The sequence below is a fragment of the Emys orbicularis genome, chromosome 3, assembly GCF_028017835.1.
Source record: "Emys orbicularis isolate rEmyOrb1 chromosome 3, rEmyOrb1.hap1, whole genome shotgun sequence".
Lineage (NCBI taxonomy): Eukaryota > Metazoa > Chordata > Testudines > Emydidae > Emys > Emys orbicularis.
The window spans coordinates 175,400,525-175,426,259 of NC_088685.1; the positions used below are offsets into that span (position 1 = coordinate 175,400,525).

The following is a 25,735-nucleotide window of genomic DNA, read 5'->3' on the forward strand; positions in this document are numbered from 1 at the left end:
CTTAGCTAGTTATCCAGTTTTTTTAAATCAACTGGGAATCCAAGTCTGGACTCTTCCATTTGGCAACCAGAATAAGGGTGATTGAACAAGCAGTCAGTGAGAAGAAAGTGTGTGTGTGTGTGTGTGTGTGTGTGTGTGTGTGTGTGACTGTCTATCACTGTTATAGATGTTTGATCTCCATACAAATATTTGACCTCCATTTTGCTACTCAGCTTAAAGTCAGTTGACAGTTTTCATGAAATAAGTCTCCCTGAACAAGCAAGAAACCTTGAGGAGAAGGTTATTCTAAGGAAATTTAAGTTTTCCTCCCATCTTCTGAAAAACATTGATTGAGATTTTTTTTTTTCTCATGCATGGCGCTTCCTTGAGTGTAGACTAACAAGTCAGCACTTATGAAAACTTCTTTTGTGTGTCCCTGAGCAAACCTAGTACTGTTTATCTAGAGATTCTGTGTGGGACTGTGGTAAAGTTGACTTGCAGTGAGACGTAGTATCAGGATCACATTTTCTGACATTAATAGTTCCATTGATACAAGCTCTTGGATAATTATTCAAAAGAACTCATAATCATTATGTACTAGTCACCTCGTGGCTTGATTTTTCACAGGTGCTAAGAACATTGAATGCAAGCTGAATGTGCTCTTCATCTCCAAAAATTAGGCTTTATATGTTTTGGGTTTTTGTTTTTTTTGCTATCTAAAAACCAATTTCCCATATACAAATGCTAATATGATTTTTAGTATTTTTTTATTAGTATTATTTATTTGTACAGCAATAGCTCCTAGGAACCCCAGTTATTCTAGTCACAGTACAAACATAGAACAAAAAGATGGTCTCTACTCCAAAGGGCTTACAATCAAAGTATAAACAAGAGACAAAAGGTGGGGGTTTTACTGGATTGGTTAGGATTGGTTATCTAACATCTTATCCCACAGTTTCATTCATAGGAACATAAGAACTTTCATATTGGATCAGACCTATCCTCCAATGAACTTTTTTTTTTTTTTTTTTTTTTTTTTTTTTTTTTGGAAGGTCTGGTAAGACTTAACATAATGTGGTACTCTATAGAAGTTAGGTAGTATTAGTATTATAACTAATACACATTAATTATATATTTTGTGGTTTTTCCCCAGACATAAAGATGTCATTGTCAGCCAAGGTAAGTGAAAACATTTGTTTTTACATATTGGGACAATTGGAGAGATCTAATTTTGCTAATTGAATATTATCCCAATGGAAACAACCAAGTTATTATGAAATATCTTTCTGAAGCACTGATTTAGAATTTACATAAAGGTAATAGTTACTCAAAGGGCTATTTCAGTTGATTGTTGCTAAAAGATGTAGAGCGCGATGCAAAGCTCTTTGAATCAGTGGGAGTTTTTTTGTGATCTCAGGGCCCTGGGCGAGGGGAATATTTTGTATTACTTTTATAAAACATAGAAATATATGAAGTGGTTAATTATTTCCTAGAGAGAGAGAGAGAGAGAGAGAGAGAGAGTATATCTATCTATCTAGAGGAAATATATATAATATGCTTACTTGTTAAAAATAAAATAGAAAATATTGGACTTGTGTAACAAAGTTTTCACGCCAGGGAGGTAGGACTTCAGAAAGTTTTAAGTTATTTTATTTCTGTCCCATAACCAGCAAAAATGTCAACTCGTGAAAAAAACAGCCAAGGTAAGAATTAAGCTATGCCAGTTGGTTGCTTTCTAATTTAACTGCTTTTCATGGATCTTTTATTTGGCCTTTCACCATCACGTAATCAGTGCATGAATGATCCTTTAAATTTGGACTGTGCAGTTTAGTAAATACTTCATTTTTACCATTGAACTAAATTTTAAAAAAATTGCACCCTGTTTATTTCTTGGAGATTTTTTGGGGAGTTAAAAGTAAATTACTATATACTTTATTCTGTCGGAGACAGGAATATGAACACGTGAGGGGTAAGGGGTCTAAAAGTCTTGCATTATTGCCTAATGTACCCCAATATCAAGAAGTGCCAACTAAAAGATCTGTTTACTTCAGTTTTCTGTCTTGCCAATATTACAGCAGATGAATGCTGATTGGTTGAGAGTGGAGACTGAAGGTTTAAAATATTCGCCTATGGCACACACACAAAAATCTTCTCTTCTAAAGCATATTTCTTTTGCATCAACAAATTTTGCATTCTGTGACTACCTGCTGCTGCTGGCTTGTTCGGATGGGAAAAAAAATCTTTCTGAAAATGATGGAATGTGTTGAAATCTACTGACAATAAAGAAAATCCATTCCTGTGTCTCAACATTACTCTGCTTTGATAACGTAGAAACTGAAGCATGCAGCTCAAAATCTGGAGCATGTTTCCTCAGTGCATGCTATTTACAGCTGTGTAGCGAGTTTCTCTTTCCTTTTAAATCCCTCTTCTTTGCTGTTGTATTAACAAATCTGCAATGTACACATTCTGTGCTGTAAGATTGTAGATATTTTTGGTTTCCCTTTGCACTGTCCTTAGATTTTCTATCATTCAAATGGAAAAAAACAAAATTAATTGGAAATTCTCATACTTTTTCTCATTATTATGAGATTAAAACATGCTTTAATCAAAGTGCCTTTTCCTAATTTTCAAATTTGCTGAAAAAATGCATTAAATAAATCTTTTTAACTGATTCCAACTTATCAAAAATCTCCTATTAAAACAATATGAACAACCTTGATACAAAGGCTTCATAAAAGATTCAACAGTCATTGAGAATGAATGCCTCTTGTGTATACAGCGATGATGGTTCTAAAGGCAAAATATTCACTAATGGGGTTTATTGTACAGAAGTGGTTCTAATCTGTCTGTAATTTCAGTTGTGACAAAGCTTTCCAAAAAGGAATCAAATCTTTGGCAAACACAACTTACAGTGTAATGATACACTCTGCAAGAATCCTTACATTTTTATTTCTTTCTTCCTGGTGTCCTCCCCATGTAACCTGAGACTGGACTCACCTTCACCCATCTCATCCTGGCAAATGACTTATCCCAGAGGCTCTAAATTCTGTGAAACAAGTTGGTAGAGGCCATATAAGTACCTAGATAGATGGGAAATGGTTTAATTAATCTGTATGTGATCTAGGCTTTCACGAAATGATGAGAGTCTACCTAGATAACTTTGAGGAGTGGAGCAATATGTTGCATTGATATGGAACAGAATCAAAGGAATACCAGAGACGGATGATTCAACTGACATTGGTCTTGTCTGTAGTGGAGGGGAGAAAAGCATCTTGTTAGAAAATGTGTTCACTAACATGTTTCAAATAGCAGTGTTAAACACAGTTCTGCTTTAATGTGCCCTAGGACAGCTGTAATTTTAAATGTTTGATCTGGTTGCGGTAAACCATAGGGGACCCCCCACTGAGGTTAACATGACCAGCCAGCACATTTTTAAACACAACCTAGACAAAGACACGCTAAGTGCCAAGTTGTGTTTAACCTCACATTAGTTAACACATTTTCTAATTATGATTTTTTTATTTTTTGGGGGGTATAGCCACTGTGAACCAGACCTCTTAGTTACAATGTACTATGCAGAGCTGGCTTGTCTACACAGAGAGGTGTACATTCTTGTGTGCGCTAATTGTACATGTGGACTCTGTTGGTGTGCACTAAAAGTTCCGTTAGTCTGGACAACTGCCCACATAAGTATCACTATCACAATCAACTCCTGTGGCTGTCTGACCAGAAAAGATTTCACAGGCAAACTGTGTGATATTTTCAGAGGTAGTCCCTCCACTTCAGGACTGAGACACCCTTGGCAGAATGGGGTTGGGGAAGCCTATGCTGCTTCTGTCTGTCCTGTACTTGTTTTGCTGTGCCTCTATGAGGTGCAGCTCTGGTGGGGGTGGGTCTGCGGCTCTGGTTGTTCTAAGCCACCTTTGTGCCTTCATAATCCTGGGCTGTTCTGGGGCCTGAAGAGGTACCTGGCACAATGTATTGCTAGGGATCTGGCTAAGGGTACGTCTACACTTAGGGCAGTGTGTAGACTATGGACGGTGCATGCCCAGCGAGGCTGGGTGTAAATAGCGGTGTATACGTTGAGGCATGGCGTAGGTGAGTAGAGTGCCATACACGCTTGAACCCCTAGGGTGTATATCCTACACAGGTTCTCTGCATGCCCAAGCAGTGCCTCTCCACTGCCCGTTTTTAGCAGTGTAGTGTCCCGCTGCATCCCCCTGCCAGAGCTCTTCCCCACTGCCTCCCTGCTGTCAGAGCCTTTCATTGCAGTAGGTAGCTATACCTGAAGTGCCTTTATTCTATACGCCACTGTAAGTGTAAATATAGCCTACGTTACAGCAACCTCTTTGGTCTACCCTATGGCCTGCAGTCCTCCCTGGAATGTCCCCAGCACTCCAGGCTGTCACCCCACCCCAACACACCCTTCCTGCCCCCTGTGTGCCCTCTCTTCTAGGGCTTGTGAGGGGATCCTATTGGGTTTTCAGAGCTTATGCCGCTCTGGCTTTTACACCCAGTGGAAAGGAGACAGCACAGGGGTGTCTCCCCATGACTGGCAATCCAACACCTTTAGGAACAGTAAAAATCTGTGCAAATTTAAGTAGTTTCTTTCTATTATATATTGGAACCTAGCTCTTAAGGATAACCTCCAAAAGAACAAAACATTATTACATTTTGTTTATGTCCCCCCATCCCCCTTTGATTTTTAGAAACATTAGAATCTGGTGTGTCATTTTTTTCTCCCATGAATTTTGTGAAGAGTTTGAGCTTAATAGCTTTTAACTTAAGCCAAGAGTTTTAAACAGTCTGAGTAAAAATATCTTTCCTGTCACTGACCGAGGTTCCTGAAGCTTGTCAAGTCTTGTGCTAGTTTTCTAAGTATCTGTAGAATCTCCAGGGGAAAAAAAAGGGGCGATAAGGCTCGATATTTTAATATTAAAAAAGCAGTGGGGGAAAAACCCTCAAACATCAAACCAAATCCCCCACTAAATAAATAAAAATCATTCAGGTGTCCGTTTATACTTATAAGTAAGTAAAAAAACATGCAGGCACACTCACCTCCCCCCCTCCCCCCCACCAACACACACACGTACACCCCACAGGTCAGAATTAAATAATCCTGCAACGTGCTGAGCACTCTGGCCCTGGTCCAGCTAAGCATATAGGTACCTGTCTCACTTTAGCTCACTTGGAGTACTCACAGGCTTAAAGAAGGCTCAAACTGTAATTTGGACTGAGATGAATTAATAAACCTTAGCGGCCTTAAAGTGAGGCAGCAGTACCAATTAAGGGCCTGATCCCCCTACTATTAAAGTCAATGTGTTTTTTCATTGGCTTTTAGTGGGATTTGGATCAGGCCCTAAGAGAAGAAATCAAATACACACTGAGATACTGATGACGCTTTCATGGGACAGCTGGATGAAAGATGACAACCTGGTGCTGCTTTGCACATCCTGGAATTACTCTAGTATATATTTTTTACTCAATCCATTATGATGGTCCCGTTTGAATCCTGTCATTATTGTGAAGTAAATTATTAGTGGTTCAGGATTCCATACCTGATTGTAGTAGAAAGTCATAAGGTAAGCTTCTTACGCTTTTACATCTTAGCACTACATTTGTCTAGCATCTAGAGTTCCATTATCTTGTGAAAACATTCTTTTCCGTTGACGTTATCTCCTAATTATAAAAGTGCAAGGTTTGAGGTAATGACTGCTACAAGAGAGGAGAATTAATCTAAATGAATCCCTGAAGGAACAGCACGAGATTTGACTGCAGCATGAGATTCCTAGCATGGAAAATATGTTTCTTCCCCTTTTAAAAAAATGGTTAAATGTTGAAAAAAAGCTCAGCAAATATACATTTTGAAAAATTGTTTTATTCTTAGAATCTGTAGGATAAGTAAACTTGTCCTGAGGGGCCTAAACTGAGAGACTGATTCTGTTTCTACCTCCATACCCTCCAGAGTGTACGCTCTGATCTCTTTCCCTATCCAGTTCATAGACTTATCTTGCTATCCCTCCCTATCAAAATTAAATAAATAAATAAAAAAATCTGGTGTTTTCTAGAGCCTCTCACCACCCCATGAATGACAGAAACAGAGCCCCTCAAGTGGACAGAGATCTTCATGGTCTCTGCAAAACTTACCTTTCTCACTGCATTGCTCTCTCCTCTGTGCTGCACTGATGTCTCAGAGTTTTCTGCACTAACTTTAGTTTCTGAATGATCTTAGTGTGTAGCACCATGCAGAGCACAGTAGAACAGTTTAATTTTAACATGAGCAAGGCATAAATAATTGTATCAGGGTTCTGCATTCCTGCTGGAGCAGATGGGAAAAATAAAGCACTCTTGGCCATAGCTGCTGCATGGGCATTCTGTTGAGTAGCCCTGGGTATAATATCTCAGCTAAGGTGTGCACCTGTTACAGATGGTGGCCATGCTCCCTCTATTAGCACTAACCCCACCAACATTACCTCTGTCTTCTCTGAGTTGAGTTGTAGCCAGTTAGCCCTCATCCAAGTCCTGAGCTTTCCTAGACCCCAGCTGGGACAGACATGATAAAGACAAGGGTGATTCAGCAATGATGATAGCATTTAGTTAATATTAGACCCTTAAATATTATTTTTGCCTGCTCCAGGAATTTTTTTCTCCTTTTGCTTCATTAATCCTTATAAACCAAATTCATAAAACAAATTCCAGTGCTGGAAGGCATATGGCCTATTCCGTGAAATCCAACAAAAGCATGTGTGAATTATGCAGGTGCTTACCACAGCATTATTAGGCCCTTAGCTAAAGTTGTTCTATTAAGTTCTTTACCAGCAGGTGTTTATAATCACCTAGCAAAAACCTGCATTTTCTTATTTCAGCAGAGACGTGATTTCAAGTACTAACCATAAAGTATTCATATTTTATACACCCAGAAGGATGGAGCATGGTGCCAAAGACTCTATGTATCTTAAAGAAGATAAAAATAAACTTTTTTCTTTGGGATGCCAGGGTTCTTTTTTATGACTATAAAGTCTAAAGTGATAGCAGCTCTGTGCATGACTCACTTATTCACTTTATAAAAAGTACAATCCCTAAAGACATTTTTGGATAGCAATAAATTAAATACCATATGTGAAAGAATTAATGAAAAACACACAGTACATTCCTAATTTTGTTATTTTTAGTAATCTTCAGTGCTTCCTTAATTCCTAATACTTTCCTTTCATCTTTGTCTTTACCATCGTTTTACCATTGTGCAGACTGTGGACTCAGTCTTGGAGCTCATACAGGCAAAACTCAATGTTAGCGTGACTCATGCCTAATGGAGGACTACAGAATTGGCCTCTCCAGGCCCAATTCACCATTTCACCATCAGATACATAGAATCATAGAAATGTAGGACTGATTTTGTCCCTGCTCATTTTTGTGCTATTCTTCTGTACTCATCCTTAACAATTTGTCTTGTTTCCACTTTATTTTTTGTAGGATTTCTTTTTGATTTTCAGGTCATTAAAGTGCTGTTGTTGCAGTCGTATTGGCCACTTACTATTCTTCTTATCTTTCCTTGGGATAATTTGCTGTTGTACCTTAAATATTGTCTCTTTGAGAAACTGCCACCTCTGCTGAAATTTTTTCTCATGGGACCTTACCTGCCAGTTCTCTCAGTTTCTTGAAGTTTGCTTTGTGCTTTTTTGAAGTCCATTGTCCTTATTTTGCTGCTCTTTCTCTCCTTTTCCATAGAAACGTGAAGTCTATTATTTCATTATCACTTTTACCTACGTTGCCTTCCATCTTCAGATTTGCAACTAATTTCTCTCTGTTAGTCAGAATCAAGTCTAAAATAACTGCTGCCCTGGTTTTTCCTCCATCTTCTGAAATAAGAGGGTGTCCCCAACACATTCCAAGAACATACTGGACATTTTGTGTTTTTCCGTTTTACTTTTCCAACAGATATCTGGGTAGTTAGTCCCCCCATTACTACCAGTTCTTGTGTTTTGGGTATTACGGTTATTTGTTTTAGAAATGCTTTGTTCACCTCCTCCCTCTGGTTTGGTGGTCTGTAGATGGTGGACACCTACGATAATGTTGCTCCAGTTTTCCTCATTTTATCTTCAGCCAGAGCCTTTCAACAGGTCTGCTTTCACCTCCTTCTGGACCTCAGAACAAGTGTATACATTCTTAACGTATAATGCAACATCTCCTCCCTGCCTGTTCTTCCTGAACAGGTTATCCCTCTCTATACAGATATTCCATTCATGAGATTAATCTCACCAAGTCTTTGTGGTGCCAGTTAAGTCATAATTTGCTTGTGTACTAAGCTTTCCAGCTTTTTCTGTTCATTCCCGATACGCCTTGCATTTGTATATAGACATCTAAGATGCTGAGCAGATTGTATTCCCTCTTGTTGGTTCTATACCCTATTATAATTTTCCATCCTGACCCCCCTTCCAACTTCCAGCCCTTTGTCAACATCATCTTTTTTTATACTTGCTTGTGGGATTTTGTCACCTGCCCCCTTAGGTTATGTCTACACTTCAATTAAAAACCCATAGTTAGCCTGTGCCAGCAGGCTCGGGCTAAGGTGCTGTTTAATTGCGATGTAGACATTTGGGCTGGGACTGGAACCCTGGTTCTATGACCCGTAAGGTGGGAGGGTCCCAAATGTGGGAGGGTCCCAAATGTCCACACTGCAATTAAGCAATCCATAAGCCGAGTCCTTTGAGCCCGAGTCAGCTAGCATAGGCCAGCAACGGTTGTCTAATTGCAGTGTAGACATATCTATAAAGTCTAGTTTAAAGCCCACCTCACTAGGTTGGTGAGTTTAAAACCCTCACTAGGTCCTTCTTCATCAGGTAGATCCAATGTTGAAGTCACTTGTGTATCTGAGGGTGCAGTTGGACCCTTTCTGTTTGTCTTTGTATGTTTTATTTTTTGCTAAATTTCTGTTCTCTTAAATGTCACCCCCACACACAGATACTAAGGGAATCAATGAGTTTTGCCATTGGCTCCAGTGAAGCCAGAATTTCATCTGTTAAGCAGGTAGATAACACTAGATGTACTGAGCTTATGAAATATATACATTCAACATTCATTCCTCTGGCCCTTGATTTTAGCTATACAACAATAGAATTTATTCCAGAGCAACTGCTGATTGCTTTCTGCTATTTCACAGCAGTATGTAATGGAATCGTTACTTGTCTATCAGTAGCTCCCTCTGCCAGCTGATTCATGTGTGAAGAAACAAAGTTTTATACTTACATTTAACATTATTACGTTTACATTACAGTAAAACTATTAACCCTTAAATATCCTTTAAGTGCTCTTTATAGAGTGAAGTCATTACACATCAATTTATTTGTTTTAAGATAGATTTGGACTGCCTGGGTGGCACTTTGACAACATTTTAAAATAATAAATTTATACTTTTACTGTCAAATTCTTCCACAGTGGAAAAACTGCAGCCACATTTTAGCTTTTTTTTTGTAATATAAAAACGTTATGGTCTAATGACCGTAGTGGTTTGGCTGATGGCAGGTTGTGCTGTGATGCAGGAAGCATATCTAACTGGAAACTAGCTTCAAGATTTTTGCTCCCCAGGATAGTGTATGTATTCCATTCTTGGATGTAGAGCTGAAGGGAGGGAAAGCTGTTGGGAAAGAGGCTAGCATTAAGGAAAGAATCATTTCACGGAATGAAAATGCTGGAATCTTCTCTCTTCCCCCTAGCCAAAACCCCTGCCTGGAGGTGGTCGAAGACAACTGCATATGAGGACAAAGTAATAGGTTGCTGAATCAAATTAACTATAGATTTCTGTAGTGCATAGCTGAGCTGTTTTTAATTTTACAATTGTTCTTTTAGTTTGTAAATGTCAGGATTAGCTTAAAAACAAGCCAAAGCACAGTATATATGATGTAAACAAGTGCGGTTGAGCCATGTGCCCTATGTCTTTTTCTGTCTTAACATTTTAGAGTTCACTGAGTAGACAGTATACAGCAGTTCAGATGACAGATGGGAAGGATTAATTTGTAAGGGAAGGGGATTTTAATGATTCTGTCTATATGGTGTTCATCACCATGGTATCTGAGCACCTGCTTGGTAGTGATTAGGCTTATCTACTGAAACGATATTACAGAGTTGGATAATTTTGATGCTTTCTCAATACATCGAGCAGATTCTCCCCCTCCTAGAATTGTAGCAGTTAGTGAAGACAAAGACTAGTGAGGCCTTCCAGTCTCTCTCCTTAGCAATGAACGATTGTTCTCTACAGTACATTTTCAAATATTTTGCCAGTCTTGTTTTAAAAGTACAAAGTGATGTGGGTTTCCCCCTTGCCCTTGGGAGGCTATTGTACATACTGAGACATCTCACTATCAGGCAGGTTTGCCTGGCGGTGGTGGTGGGATTTCCCTTTCTTGTTTCCATCCCTCTGCAGTTTATATCATTCAAATATTTGTAGACAGCTTTCATCTCCTCGAGACCCCTACCCATTAGTCTTCTGTTAGCTCATCTATAAATATAAATTTCTTTAATCTTTTCCTCCTGTGTTACTCCTTTGAGTCCCTGATCATTTTTGTTAGTCTCCTCTGAAATCTTTCCTGTTTGTCAGTAGTCTGGGACTGTGATTCTCAGAAATGAATGCAGTGTTTCAGGTCGCTTTGCAGCTGGGCTATTACCCCTTGCCCACAACATGTTGACTTTGCGTGTGCAGCCCCAAACTGAATTCAGCATTTGTTTTTTGGCTGCCATATCACTTTGCAAATTCATGTCTAGCTTGCTGTCCAGTATCACCCATAGGGCTCTTTCACCATTGTCGCATCCCAGATTTCTTCTTCCCGTTGAATACCTGCATTTGGACTATTTTCTCCCAGATTAATTAGTTGGCATTTTTCCCAGATCATTCTCATTTTCTTACTTTCTGTATATATCGCTCCTTTATAGAGCCTAATCAAAAGCCCACTGCAGTGAATGGAAAAAACTCCCTTGCACCAGGCCCTAGGTCCCTATATTTTACTTCGCTACTATCTTCAGTTCCCTCCCAATTCTCTGTCCTGGACCCTTAAAATTCCACATGTCTTGCAGGCGATTTCTTGCCCTACAGGGTGAATTCCCCTGATTAACTTTGAGTTCCTATAAAAGAGGCACACATTGCCTCCTTGCAGTCAGATGGGAGTCTAAGACTCCATGTCTGTAGTGTCAGCACATTTCATTAACGTATTCATGCTCCCTCTTCCAGATAATTACAGAGATGAAGTTTTTCCTATCTCATATCTAGAGGAAAGAACTATCCCTCATTCCGTTTGCTTCTCTAGCTTTCATCCAATCTTCCTATACCTCTCTGGGTATCAAGTATCAGAGGGGTAGCCGTGTTAGTCTGAATCTGTAAAAAGCAACAGAGGGTCCTGTGGCACCTTTAAGACTAACAGAAGTATTGGGAGCATAAGCTTTCGTGGGTAAGAACCTCACTTCTTCAGATTCTTGCATCTGAAGAAGTGAGGTTCTTACCCACGAAAGCTTATGCTCCCAATACTTCTGTTAGTCTTAAAGGTGCCACAGGACCCTCTGTTGCTCTCTGGGTATGTGTACACTGGAATAAAAGATCTGTGGCACAGCTGCAGCTGGCCCAGCTCAGCTGACTCGGGTTCACGGGGGTTAGGCTGCGGGGCTAAAAATTGCTGTGTAGATATTTGGGCTTGAGTCTGGGCTCTGGGACCATCCCTCCTCGCAGAGTTCCAAGGCTCGGGTTCCTGCTATTCCATCTCCTGATGCTGGTGTAGTAAGGGGAAAGGCGTATGGCCAGCGTGCCCTAGCACTCCAGAGCTGCTTTTTCATACATTAGAGGAACTAATCTAACACAGTGTTATCTTTGAAGGCATTCTCTCCCTCCATCCCTAAATTTGCATTCTGTAAACTTGAGCTTTAGTTGAAGATATATTGTCCAGTACGTTGGTTGATGAAATTACATGAAATTCCTGATGATATTGCTCAGTATTTGGAACATACTGTGATATTGGTCTCTTTGCTGAAGGCATCTATGCTGAAGGTATCTTTTGCAACTCAGCATCTTTAACTTTTCTGTCATGTAGAAGCTGAAATCAAAGATACCAATTCCATTTTTTTAAGACCTACCTTTTACCTTATACTTTAGTCTTCAATGGGATACCTTTTTTTTATCCTGTGTGATACAGCAGGGTCAGGGAGCAGTGAGAGAGTGGTCAAGGGGAGATATATAAGCCGTAGGCTAAGGAAGGCATGGTTTGCTGTAGACTAGGGAAGGTTATTACAGGTTAATTGTAGCACCTGTAGCCAATTAAGGCCCTGTCAGGAATCTAATAAAAAAAAAAAACCTGCTTCAGGCGGACAGTGTGGAGCAAGGATTGGCGTTTGGAGATGTATCACTGAGAATTGAAAGACCAGTGAACCGGAGGAAGGGAGACTCCCTCTCGCAGCGTCAAGGACCGAGGGTAACCCTCCCCAAGGGGGAAGAGGATAAGAAACCCACAGGGGTTGAGAGGGGCTGGGGCTCAGAGTGAGGAGCAAACCCAGACCCCTTCCCCATTTCCCTTCTCTACCACCTTCCCGGGCCACTAGCGGGGCCCTTGGCACCCCAAGAGCAGAGGCAAGGGGTGGCGTCCTAGCCCCCCCTCACCCCCCCCCGCCAAGAAAAGCATGATACCCACCATACCAACATTGGCCATTTTGTCACACCTATTATAATTAATCCTTCTCATCAGAGTGTTGTATTATGGTGTAAAGTACTGATGCTTGTGGAGCAGCTTGTCTTTCCTACTTTAGCTCATTTCCAGCATTCTCAACTCCTTTTAGCAATAATAACAATGATGCAAATAATAGCATAATAATCCATACAATGTAGGAACTGCATCTGCAACTGAATTATTGTGCGTACAGCTGAAAATGTTTGCCTTGATTCCAGTGTATTTTTTTTTTCTTTTTGACTTCTCTGGTCCCTGATCATACCAATTCTAGCTCGTTGTTTTTCTTTTCCTTTTTTTCCCTATATTCGGGGGGACATTTTCAAAGTGCTGCACAAGGATTTAGTAGTTGTCAAGATAAGTCTCTGCCACTTTAAAAAGTGTGTTTCTGCATAGAACGGTGAGTCAGAACATCCCTCAACTAGGTTGTAATACAGAATTGTCAGTTCTGTATCTACTGCCTTTCTGGGTGATAGGGAAATTGTTTTTCTATTCAAAGTTCTTTAAAGTTTCTCCTCTTGTCTCTTCCTGATCACCTACTTTTCTGCTTTGCACTACCCTAGGAAATAGCTAGCTCTTCCTAGAGACTACAGAAAGAGGTGGTATGGAAAGAGAAGAAATTTTGAGATAAATCTGAAATATCTCTTTGTACCCAGAAAATTGTTAAAACTTTGGGAGGAAACCAATAAATTTCAGTTTGTTCTTCAACATGCCAATTAAGCCATATAAATTAAAAGGGAGTTAAACTTCTGGTTTTCATAGCTTGTATTTACAGGAATTTGGCCCTGGGCAAATACATTCTGTTTGAAAATGTTTTTGTTGATATTCTGCCATCATCTGTACTGTTTCAAAAGATTTTGCATTAATACTGTCATTGCCCTCAGGGTTATACCTAATGAAATTTTATGGTCTCAGACAGAAGGGGGGAAGCAAAGAAAACACTGTGGTATCTTTTTTTTCAAGGAGAGGCTTGGTCAAGTAATATTTGATTCATACATCTTGATTAAATACATTAAAAAGAGTATCCTTAGAATAATCTGGAATATGTACAAAATACCAGCAAAGGCCAAAAATGCAGTGTCTTTCAGATGGGAAATGAAGAGAGCTTCTCTGTATCTGAGGATGCTGTAGTGTAGATAACCTCCCTTCCCCAAAGTCTCACATTATTGCACTCCTCCTTTCTTGCTTCAGTAGCAAACAATGCAAGGTACTCTGTTCCCCAGGGATTGAACATGCTGCTAGTCCCTGCTTTGCAATAGGGGAGTGAGAGGTGCTTGGAGTCATTTTGTACTTTCAGGACTAGCTAGCTAACCCATAAGCACCAAGAAATTTCAGTCTTTAAACAGGAATTTAAGCTCTCACTGTGCGTGCTTGTTTGTAAATGCCTGGAGACAATACTGTATTTGTATGTTAAATTATGGAAGCATGAAGACAAGATTTTCGTAAAAGGTTCATTTTTATTACCTTAACATCTGTGGATAGCCAGTATGGTTTTGTCTTTGTAAAGTGTACATGATAACAAGTATATTGAAAAAAATCAATTAAACATATGATGTGTTTGGGATAATTATCTAAACTGTTTCAGACCAGTTGTAGCCTGTGTCAACACAAAAATATAACTAAATAATACATATCTCTGGTGAAATAAGTGCAGTTCTAGTCTGGCTACTTGGAAATAATTCTCATTGATGGTCCATGCTATTGACAACTTTAAGCCACATTCTCTACTGCTGCAAATGGGCAAAATTCCAGTGAGGTAAGTGGAGCTGCAACCATTTACACACGCAGAGAATTTGGACCACTATTTTTCTGTTCATTTTGGCATTGTTTTGATACTTGCTTTATTACAGTGAAACTAAGTTTAGCCACTTTGTATTCTTGAGAATGCAAAACTTGTATGCATGGGTTAATTTCATTTGGACCCAGTAACTACTGTTCATTACTTATAGGAGTAATTGGTGCAATACTGCAAAATTATAATTTTCAGTGACTTGTGCCCTTTGGTCACTTTTATGCTATCTTTCAGTTGTGTTCAGAATATTATGAAAATCTTGCTTCACTTGATTCCAATGCTGGGAAGTTCTACTTTTGGGACTAAAGGCTGCTTGAAATTCAAGTTAAATGAATTCTTGACATTTCAGATGGCTGACTTGAGTACATTAAAAGTGGCAAATGCATCATGAAGTCACGTTCTTTGAAGTCAGAGGACTTAATAAATTTGGTTTACTGGAATCTACTTTGACTGCCAGTTAGACAACAAGAAAACAAAGTACTATAAATCAACAATAAAAGTTGTTGCCAAATAATAAAGCTAACTGCTTTAAATTAAATATGTCACACAAGCAGTAGAACCGCAGCTTTAACAACTCATGTGTAACTAGCTTGTGATTCAGATATTCATGTACACTGATTCATCTGTCAGATTAGGATTTTGGTTTAGAATGAATAGAATACCTAAATTCAAGTACTCACCTCATCAAATGACTGAACAATCACCTCATAAAACAGGTGTGTCAAATTTGTTAGTATTATGATCTTTTTGTCATTTACATAGAGTAGGATCTTGAGGTACAGTCACTCTGTTTGAATGATCTCTTTGGGTTCATTAGCTGGTTATTAGATTTCTTTGTGCACTGGTAAATGCAAATACAGTAAAAGCTGTATTATCCGGCACTTTACCAGCCAGAAAGCTCTATAAACCACCTTTTCTGATCTTCATTGAAAGTCCGGTTTATAGCCCGATTGGCACGGGGCTGGCAGACTCCCTACCTGGTTCCGCTTGGCTCCCCAGAAGCGGCGACATGTCCCTGCTGCTCCTATGTGGAGGAATAGCCATGAGGGGTTCAGAGTGAGGGAGGAGGTGCGGGGCATGGGCTCTGGGAGGGCGTTTGGGTGTGGAAAGGGGCTTGGGGCAGGGAGGTGCGGGGTGCCGGATCCGGGTGGCGCTCACCATAGGCTGCTCCCTGCAAGCAGTGATATGTCCCTGCAGGTGCCGCCCCTGGCCAATGGGAACTGCGGAGCCAGCGCTCAGGGTGGGGCGGGGCAGGGGCAGCGCGCAGAGCCACCTAGCTGTGCCTCCGCCTAGGAGCAGCAGGAACATGTTGCTGCTTGCAGGGAACTGCCCGAGGTGAGCGCCGCCCGGATCCGGCACCCTGCACCCCCTCCTGTACCCCTGCCCTGAGCCCCCTCCCACAGCCTATGCCCCAACCCCCCAGCCTTGCACCCCCTCCCACACCTAAACGCCCTCCCTCTTAGTTAACCGGAATGTTTTACTTATCAGCAACATGTTGGATAACAAAGCTTTTACTGTATTAAATTATGGTAAATGTAAATTTTGTCAGCCTGGATGTGTTGTTATTTCTGTTACGGTACTATGGTATTATTTATATAGTATCATAAGTATGCATGGTGCTTTACAGACAAATACAATGAGAAGACCTTTCCGTAGCGAGCTTGCAATCTAAATTAATGCAGTTATTTAGTATGTTTTAAGATTTGATTGCTCTGTGATTTGTTAGAGTTCATGATGCCATAGAAGCTGGCATAGTGGTTCAGCTTGGTTGTTAAGCTCATAATTTTTCTTTTGTCTCAGTGACTGAGTTGGTCTTCCTTCAAGTCTAGTTAGGCTTGTGACAATATGTCCAGATCTAGTAATTACTAGTGTTTTCAGGGCCCCAGTTTTATTCCACAGAATTTCAATCAATCCTAATAATCCTTTGAATTCAGTAGGAGCTTCCTCAGGTACTCTAGGGTATTCACTAGATTGGTGAGTTGCCAGTTCTCAGACTTAGTTGTTTGGTTCTAGGAGGAAACCTTGACTAACTATACTTTATTTCTAACATTATCCACACTCATTCTGTCTCGTTCATAACTGGAAATAGATTTTTTGTTATCTTGTTTCCAATCTTTGTTCTCTGACAGTAGTTTTATTATTTTGTGTGTGTGTGTGTGTGTGTGTGTGTGTGTGTGTGTGTGTGTGTGTGTGTGTGTGTGTGTGTGTGTGTGTGTACACATATGTAGTTGAAACCCTGAGAAAGATCTGGACACCGTCCTCAGAGTTTACTAACCGTTGGACATCTTTCTTTGACTGGGGACATGGCATCATTTCAATGGCTGAAATCTTTCTTTTATCAGGTTTTACACCTTGGTTAGAAATAATGTCCCCAACAAAAGTCAGTTCTGTAACCCCTAAAGCACATTTCTCTCTATTTAGTTTGAGGTTTGCAGCTCTAGTTGCATCCAGGACTTCCCAAAGTCTATGATCATGTTCCTCTTTTGTTGAGCCTCAGATGATGATGATGTTATCCATTGAGGTGTCAACATCATTAATATGTTTTTAGATCATATGTATGGTTTTGTGATACACTTCTGGTGCTGAAGCTATGCCGAAGGGTAACCATAAGAATCTATAGCTTCCAAATGGGGTAATAAATGTGCATAGCTTTGAACTTTCTTCGGTTCATTTTAACTGTCACAACCCTGAGGATGCATTTGATTTACTGAAATATCGAGCATTTGCAAATTGAACCATAATCTCTTTTCTGCTTGGTAGTTTGAAATGTTCTCTTTTTATAGCCTTGTTGAGGTCTCTGGGATCTAAGCATATGCGTAGCTGGCCGTTACTTTTCTCTATGATGACAAGGGAGCTCACCCATTCTGTTGGCTCCTCAATTTTTTGTATTACGTACATTGCTTCCATCCTTGCAAGCTCAGCCTTGAGTTTATTACAGAGTGCAAATGGCACCTTTCTACATGTATGGATAACTGGAGGGACCTGCTTGTTTATCCAGATTATATGTTCACCCTGCAAGCAAAACCAGCCATTGAAACAGGTCATGATATTCCCGAAAGAGTGCCTCATAGCCAGGTTCAGTATCATCTTGTAGTGAGAGCATCCGTTTTACCAGACTGAGTTTCTCACATGCAGCCAGGCCTAAAATTGGTGTCACCTTCTTTGGCACCACAATGAAAGGGAACCTGTACATTTTTTTATGGTTGATACTAGCAATGTACCTCTCTTTCACTGGTTTTCCCAGAATAACCAGTTACTTATATTTTTGTTGGTTCCAGTTTTGATCTTATATTCAGCCTCTGATAATCTTGTTCAGACAGAATATTAACCTGAGCTCCTGTGTCCAGTTTCAGTGGAATAATTATTCCATTCTCTGTCATAGGCAGTATCCAATCCCTCTCATCAGGCTTGGTAGATCCCAGTACATCTATGAAAAACTCCTCAAGATTGTCTTTAACTAAATACACTTGACTTTTTTGCATTTTTTGCAGCATTTTGCAAAATGATTATTCTTCCCACATTTATGACAGTTTCCCAAAGGCGGCACATTATTTGGGACCATGTTGTGATCCACACCTTCCACATAACCATCTATATCCAGTCTTCTCCCTAGCAGTGGTTTTCATAGCGATTGGTTCCACTCTTTGATTTGACCTATTCTGGCTATATTCTTTAGTACTTAGTACGTGGATAACCCCTTTGGCTTGAATTCAGCTCTTTGGCTTGTGCTTCTGCTACCCTGCATATTTGGAGAGCCTTTTCTAAAGTTAAATCTCCTTCAAGGAGCAGTCTCTCCCTTAACACATTGTCTTTAATGCCACAAATGATTCTGTCTCTGACCAGAGACTCTGGCAACTCAGTAAAGTCACAGGCATGGGCGTCGTATAGGCTGGGGAAGGCTGTGCCTCCCCAAACAGCCAGCATGGCCCTGCCCATGCTCCTCCTCGGAGCCCCCTCCTGCTTGCCCTTCTCCCTTGGCCCCAGCCCAGGCAGGCTGCTTCTCGTCAGGAAAGCGTGCTGGGGCTGGGGCGGCGGGGACTTGGGGCGGCTGGGGCCACCCAACGCGGGGGAGGGAGGCTGGAGGCGCTTGGGCTGCCCATCCTGTGCTTGGGTGGGGGGAGGGCGCTGGGGTCACTGAGGCTGGGGGGGCCACCCCTGGCCTGCGCGCAGGGACCGGGGGGGCCGCGTACTGCCCACCCTGCGCTCAGGGGCTGAGGCCGGGGGATGGGGGCTGGTGGCCACGTGGAAGGGAGGAGCTCCAGCAAGGGAAGCATGTGCTTGGGCTATGGGGGGCGGGGACGGCCGGGGGCTAGCCTCCCCCAACCAATGGTTCACCCGCTGCCCATGGTCACAGATTTTACTGAATTTCCATAATTCTGTGACATATTGCTCTATGGTGTCATCAGTTTTTTGCATGCATGTAAAAAAATTGTCTCTCTCAAATGTTTCATTCTTTTTTGGCATGCAATGCTTCTCAAATTTAGTCAGTAAAATACTATAAATTCAGTAAAAAATTAACTTCATGCTTTCACCTTCTTCAAACTTAAAGTTGTTATAAATATCCAGTGCTTCCTCCCCTGCTGCTAAATACAATTGAAATCCCTGTCTGAATTATTTTCCAGTTCTCTACAACATTGCCTGACAATTGCAGATTGGAAGAAGGTTACAACACATCCATTTTTTGGCTTTTCCCCTCCCTTTTTAAACTAGTCAAGCTACTATTGTGCTCACCAAATACATGCCAACGCCTCTGTGTCTGATGCTCCCCTGTTTCTCTAGTGCCTCCCTTTGTCTCTGCTTTCAGTTGCAAACACAGGAGTTAACTTCACAATCACTGTAGTTACCTTCTCATTCAGTACTTCTGACACCTTGTAATGATCCTGGGGTTCATTAAATAGCAAACCAGTGAATGAGAAAGGAATAAAACTTGAATAAAAGGAAATGGAGAGCTTCTGTAGTGAGCTGCTACACACAGCCATGTGGTGTTCCCAACCCCCACCTTCACGGCACATCTCCAAATTCCTCTGTTCATAATACTGTCCCTTAGGAGGGAGCTTCTCTAAATTATAATCTTCTACAAACATCTCTACAAGAATATTCTACATTGCAATCTGAGAGGCAGTGACCTTGCCTCTCATGTTCAAGAATGATTTTAAAACATTGCTTGGTCACTTTTAAAAGGCTTGTCTTGAGTTTCTTTCTTACCAAGAGATTTTTAAAAATTAATCAAATATATTAGTTTGGAATTGGCAATATTAATCACTTCAGGTGTCATTATGCCACTTCTCAGTGCTATATCTACTCAGTGCTAATCCATCAACACTGAATAGTTATGCTTCCACTCTTCCCCTATTTGTCAGCAAGCTGTAGGATCCTATTCACTGGTTCAACTTACTCCTCCGATCTCTGAGTGATTGTATTAACTATTAGGATTTTCAGATATCATACTCAGGAACATCTGGGAGTTCTGCTGTTGGTGGAAGATAAACTCTGTGTGGGAGTGGGGGCGGTTGGTTTATATCTAATCAAATTTGTATATTTAAGACTGAAATATTACATTTTTTAGTTTGTGATGTTCGTGATATTCACCATTGACATTAATTACTGTTAAAGGGGAAAGATACTGAAAATAGGCCATAAATTAAACCATAATAAGTAAATCATTTAGGTTAGGGCCTGTTTCTCAATTACACTAGGGCCCCTGACACTGCTCTTAACACTGCCAGAGTGCTCATAGTGTAACTCAGAATCAGGTCCTTGATATATTTTAAACTTCATCCGAAATTGTAATTGGCACTTGTGTGGAAAGGACTCCACTGGGACAATGGTTTTATCTAGTGGTCACAGCAAGGGAACCTTTAAGCAGGATTACTGTCTGTTACTGACTCGCTGTGCCATTTTGGGCAAACCGTTTAGCTTCTCTGTACATCAGTTCCCCCATATGAAAAATGATCCTCAAAGAGGAGCTGTGAGGCTTAATTCATTGTCTGGTAAAGCATTCTGAGATCCGTTCATGAATACGTGCTATGGAAGTGCACATTATTTGTCGCTGAGATATTTTCAGTAGAAGTGATAGTACTGTTAGGAACAGTGATCTATTCATTTCTACTGAATGTTCAGATTACCAGAGAACTTGAGTGATTTTAATGATTCCACTTGACACATCTTTTTTGTTGTTGTTATCTATTTTAAGATGCTGATGTTTGGTAAATATTATTTGTGATAATTCCAACTTCAGATTTTGAGATAACTTTGAAATTTAGGTATCATCAGGTATTTGTATAAAATGTTACATGCACAGTTATACAAAGAGTTTCCACAAATGCATTTATGGTAGCTGTAACTGTGCATGTATAATTGTGTAAGTATAATTTTTGAATACACAAATTTTACTTGTCCTTTATCAAACCCACATTTTGTAAGATAATAATCATAACACTGTAAATATATTCTTTGCATCTCTTAGCTTAATATTGAGGTATTCATTAGAATTGAACACAGAAAGTAAAATCATTGCAATTAATATTTTTTTGTTTCAACAGAGGGAGAGTATATTAAGATGTTCATGCGAGGTCGACCAATCACAATGTTCATTCCTTCTGATGTAGAAAACTATGATGACATTAGGACAGAACTGCCTCCTGAGAAGTTAAAACTGGAGTGGGTGTATCCTTATCTTGTGCACCACTAAATATTTGCTGTTCCTCTTTTGTGATTTATTTTTCTTTAAAAATCTAATCTCATGTTTTTTCTTATAATTATGGAATTGGTTTAAATCAGAAAAATTAGTTTTCCTTGACAAAACAGTTTTTTAAGTTTACTCACACTACAGAGTCATAAAGATAGACTTTGTAAATTTCCATGCACTGAGCAGTCTATTGGAACTAATTATATCTTTATTTTAACTAGGGGAAAAAAGGATATCTTCTCCAAATTGTTGCATTATAATATGATTTCCAAACAGCAAGATTTTGGTTTCAGACACATTCATGTACACTCTGTGTAATGGAACATTGTGAGACTTTATTTTCTCTTGGTTTTTAGGAGGCTTTGATGCAGTGAAAGGTGCTGAATAAAACTCCAAAATCTTCTGCTACGTTAATCCACAAAGCAGGTAGAGAATGAGCGACAGAGTGCAAATTTTCCCACATTTGCACCACCAATGCTCTTGAACCCTCAAATGAAGGGACTCGCTTCTAGGGGCTGGTCTGCATTATGAAATGGTATTGTGTTTGTATTTGATTGTGAAGAATGAAGTTAGGTGACATGATTCTGATCACAATTTTACATCAGTGTGACTAGGACAGTATATATGCAGCATCATGGGGTTAGTCTGTTGTGGGAAATGCTGCTGAACGTGATTTATCTTGATGTGCACTGACTCACCCGTAAAAGTTGTGGTCAGCATTGTGTCAGATAATTTGATTCTTCTCCATTGTATTCACATTGGGCAGACAAACTCCTAGGGCATACTTCAGTCCAATAATTGGTTGCTCTGCTGACACTGCCCAAACTACCAATCGTACTAGTGGCATTGATGATGTGAACAGTTGTTCACATCTGTCAGGTTGTCTGCCAGGGATCAAGATGAAAGGACCCTGTGTCCTAGTACTACTCCCTATAGACTGTCATTAGATGTATCATCTTAGCAAAGTAAATTAAAACTACTCATTCTTTCCTTTTGCCCTGCTGAGTAATAGATAGCTTAAAGGCTGAGAATATCAGTGCTTTGGAAAGGAGAAGCTGTGGAACCTACATCCACTGTAGCCCTGAGGTTATGAAGAGGGAGCAGTCAAGTCCAGAGAGAGAGAAAGACACCATAGGGCAGGCAACCAAAGGAAGGGGCACCAGACTGGTTGAGAGCTAATCCCCAGATGAACCACAAAGAGGCGCCCCAGCGGAAGAGTAGAGAAACTTGTACCAGAGCCTCTAAGAGGCAAAGCTTCCCCACTTGCAGGCACCAATTCTGTGTATAACAAAAAAGAAAACCATTAGCAAGGGGAGAGGGAACAGCATTAATGTTGGGAAAACACCGAAACAATGACTCAGAAGTATGCAAACAATAAGTAAACACACACACACATACAGACACACACAGAGACACACACACCGAGTATTTGGGAGCAGTGTTCTTTGAATCAGTTTCCCACCTTGCTGAGAGAAAGTCCAATGGACAAATGTCTCTTTAACACACCACTCCCCTTTCCCTCCACTGTTTCGTCTGCCAAAATTTCTAGCTTTCCACTGATAGCTGCTGCTGTGAAATGCCTGTTTACACCATCAGGGTTCGAAGCTCAATCTGCTAGGTCCCTAATGTTGTTCTAGGTTGAACATTCAAAGGTGTCAATCCAAATAAACCTTTATCATTATGTTTCTTTACTACACATGGCAACAAAGATCTACTCTTCCCCACAGAAACTGCATTTAGAACAGAACTGTTCATACTATGGTAAAGAGTTAATGTTATGATTGGTCTGTCAGCATCAATTCTGGAAGTTCGCTGCTAGTCACTTCCCTATTAGGATTTTCATTAATACCATCAACAGACAAAATTTCCCTTATCTGTTAATTTCCTTTCCCCATCTCTAGCTGTCTTGTGGGACAAAATACTGTTGCTAAGAATGTTTGATATACTGTGGCAAAGTAAATTTAACGGGTAAGGACATTTGTCTTTAGTTTTCATAATTTAACAACCTCGTCTAAACGGTATCTAAACGGTATGCCTGTCCACTAGGAAGAGAGCTCAGGCTGCCAGTTGAAGACATCGCCTCTCTCCTCCTAAGGTACAGCCACAGTTATTATCCAACCTAGCAGCCCTCTGGTTTTATTTTTAAGGAGGGGCTGGTGGTAGAGCATTCTCTGAGCAGGATCTTTGACTCTGAATTTCACTTCCTGCCTGCCTAGTTGACCAGAGCCCATTTTTGGAGGCTTTCAGGGCAACACTGCAAGAGTCTCTTAAGGTACATCTACACTGCAAGAAAAAAATAGCAGTACCAAGTTTCAGAGACCGAGTCAATTCACTCAGGCGCATGTGGCTTTGGCTGTGGGGCTAAAAATTTCAGTGTAGATATACAGGCTCGAACTGGAGCCCAGTCTCTGAGGCTACGTCTACACTACAGCTGGGATCGACACTCTGAGATCGATCCACCGGCGGTCGATTTAGTAGGTCTAGTGAAGACCCGCCAAATCGACAGCAGATCGCTCTCCAGTCGACCCCTGTACTCTACCCCCGACGAGAAGGTAAGATAAGTTGACGGGAGAGTTTCTGCCGTCGACCCCCCCATGGTGTAGACCCCACGGTAACTCAACCTACGGTACGTCGACTCCAGCTACGTTATTCATGTAGCTGAAGTTGCGTAGCATAGGTAGACCTACCATGGTAGTGTAGACATAGCCTGAGATTCACCCCTGGGTTTCCCAAGCCCAAACATCTACACTGCAATTTTTAGCCTCACACTCCAAGCCCTGACAGCCCGAGTCAGCTCACTTGGGTCTTTTATTACAGTGTGCCATGGGTGGGGCTGTGCCATGGGTCTTTTATTACAGTGTATTCTCCATACTTTCCTGGGGGATACAGTGGAGTGAGAGGGTGCTGAGGTGGGAAGTTGTCATTGACGGCCAGGGTGATAGTGGGGAAGGTATTTTAGTAAAAAAAAATTAAGGTTTTATAGATGTTATTTTATATTCTGATAAAGTTAGTATTTTTAATTGTATGTAATGAGCCTAAGGATTGAAACAGGAGCAGATAGGTACATTAAATAAACATAACCTCCTTACACAGGACACCAAGCAGCTGTATGGTAACTAGGTTTAAGTACTGCTGAACAAGGTTGGATTTGAAATTGGTAAAGGCTCTGTATCCCATTATCAGCACAGGTACCCCCCCCCCCCCAATCTCCCACACCCCTCGACTTAATATGGATTGGGTAAATGTACCTATCTAGCCCTATGTTGTTCTTTGGTCTTATTTTTTTAATGACCTTTTTATATTTAAAGTTCCATTTCCCAAATGATGGAGCTGCTTTGCAGTATCTTGCCTTTTTCTGAGGAGCATTTGGAATTTTCACACACTTGTTTTAAGAGGCCCAGTGGAACTGATACACTTGTACTCTGGAATGCAAAAGTACAAAGTCTGCTGTCTGACGCAATTCTGTTGCTGTGAAACACGTTAAGGCGGTACAGTGAGTGCTCTTATTACCTAATGAAATTTCACATTTACACTTTATAAACTGACACTGTTTCATTCTTCATACTTCTGCATATTTTTATGTATGCTTTCTTTTTCTGTTAATGGGCACAACTTACAGCATATTGGTTTCCTGAACTCTTTTGCATGTGCAATATTTTTTGTTAAAGCTACATATTTGTGCAAAAGTAATGAGAATAATGTCTGGTTCAGAGGTTCACAAGGGAAATTAAAAAGGAAAAGGTATTAACATTTGAGAACTCCACAGGGAAGCCTTTTTAAACTGATCCTCGTAAGCTATTTTATTAAAAACCTTGACTTTTTAAAAAAGATATGGGTATCGTGGAAGAGATTGTCGAGCCAATGTATACCTCCTTCCTACTGGAGAAATAGTATACTTCATAGCATCAGTAGTTGTATTATTTAACTATGAAGAGAGAACTCAGCGACACTACTTAGGTCATACAGACTGTGTTAAATGGTTGGTATATAACAACTGATTATAAATGCCTGCGTGTGTGTAAATATACCATAATTTATTGTAATGCAACTTCATATTTATTTAATATCCTTAAACTGAAGGGGCATTTGTTGCTTTATTATTATTTTGTCATCATTGTCATTTTTATTATTTTCCATCACAGCCCTGCTTGGAGGCCCTGATCAGAGCTCCACTGTATTAAGCACTGTACAAACACACGACAACAAGACAGTCCCTGCCTTAGAGAGTTTACAGTCTAGGATTTAAACAAAAAATTATGGGAATACACAGATGTGGGGGAGCAGTGTAGTAGAGGCAGGAATGGCAGCATAAACTAGCCAGAATAGTGGTCAAAGTGGTCATCAGCCCAACCAAAGCCAGATGGGAGTGATTTGCAGACATTATGGCAAAGGTAGGTCTTAAGGAGGATTTACAAAAGTATGAAGTTGAGTAATGGCTTTGCAAACTTTGATAGAGAGTTATTCCTAAGGATTAATGGATAGCCTGGGAGTCAGCACAAAGATGCTCATGTGGAAAGCAGACAAGCAGACAGTCAAGGCCAGTATCATTAGCAGAGCAAAGGCAATGGTTGACTTTGA

At 40.4% G+C, this 25,735-nt stretch overlaps 1 protein-coding gene across 2 annotated transcripts in view; it reads left to right on the forward strand.

The window, feature by feature from the left end:
- The window catches only part of EML4 (EMAP like 4), a 156,444-nt gene that overhangs the window by 68,452 nt on the left and 62,257 nt on the right, over positions 1 to 25,735 (forward strand). Inside the window, exons 6-9 of one of the 2 annotated variants that reach the window (XM_065402276.1) lie at positions 1,133 to 1,158; positions 1,650 to 1,682; positions 21,012 to 21,135; positions 24,987 to 25,136. In XM_065402276.1, coding sequence (XP_065258348.1) covers positions 1,133 to 1,158; positions 1,650 to 1,682; positions 21,012 to 21,135; positions 24,987 to 25,136 — 333 coding nt within the window. Of the gene's footprint in view, positions 1 to 1,132; positions 1,159 to 1,649; positions 1,683 to 21,011; positions 21,136 to 24,986; positions 25,137 to 25,735 lie in introns of those variants that run through there. The other variant, XM_065402277.1, reaches the window with a different exon arrangement.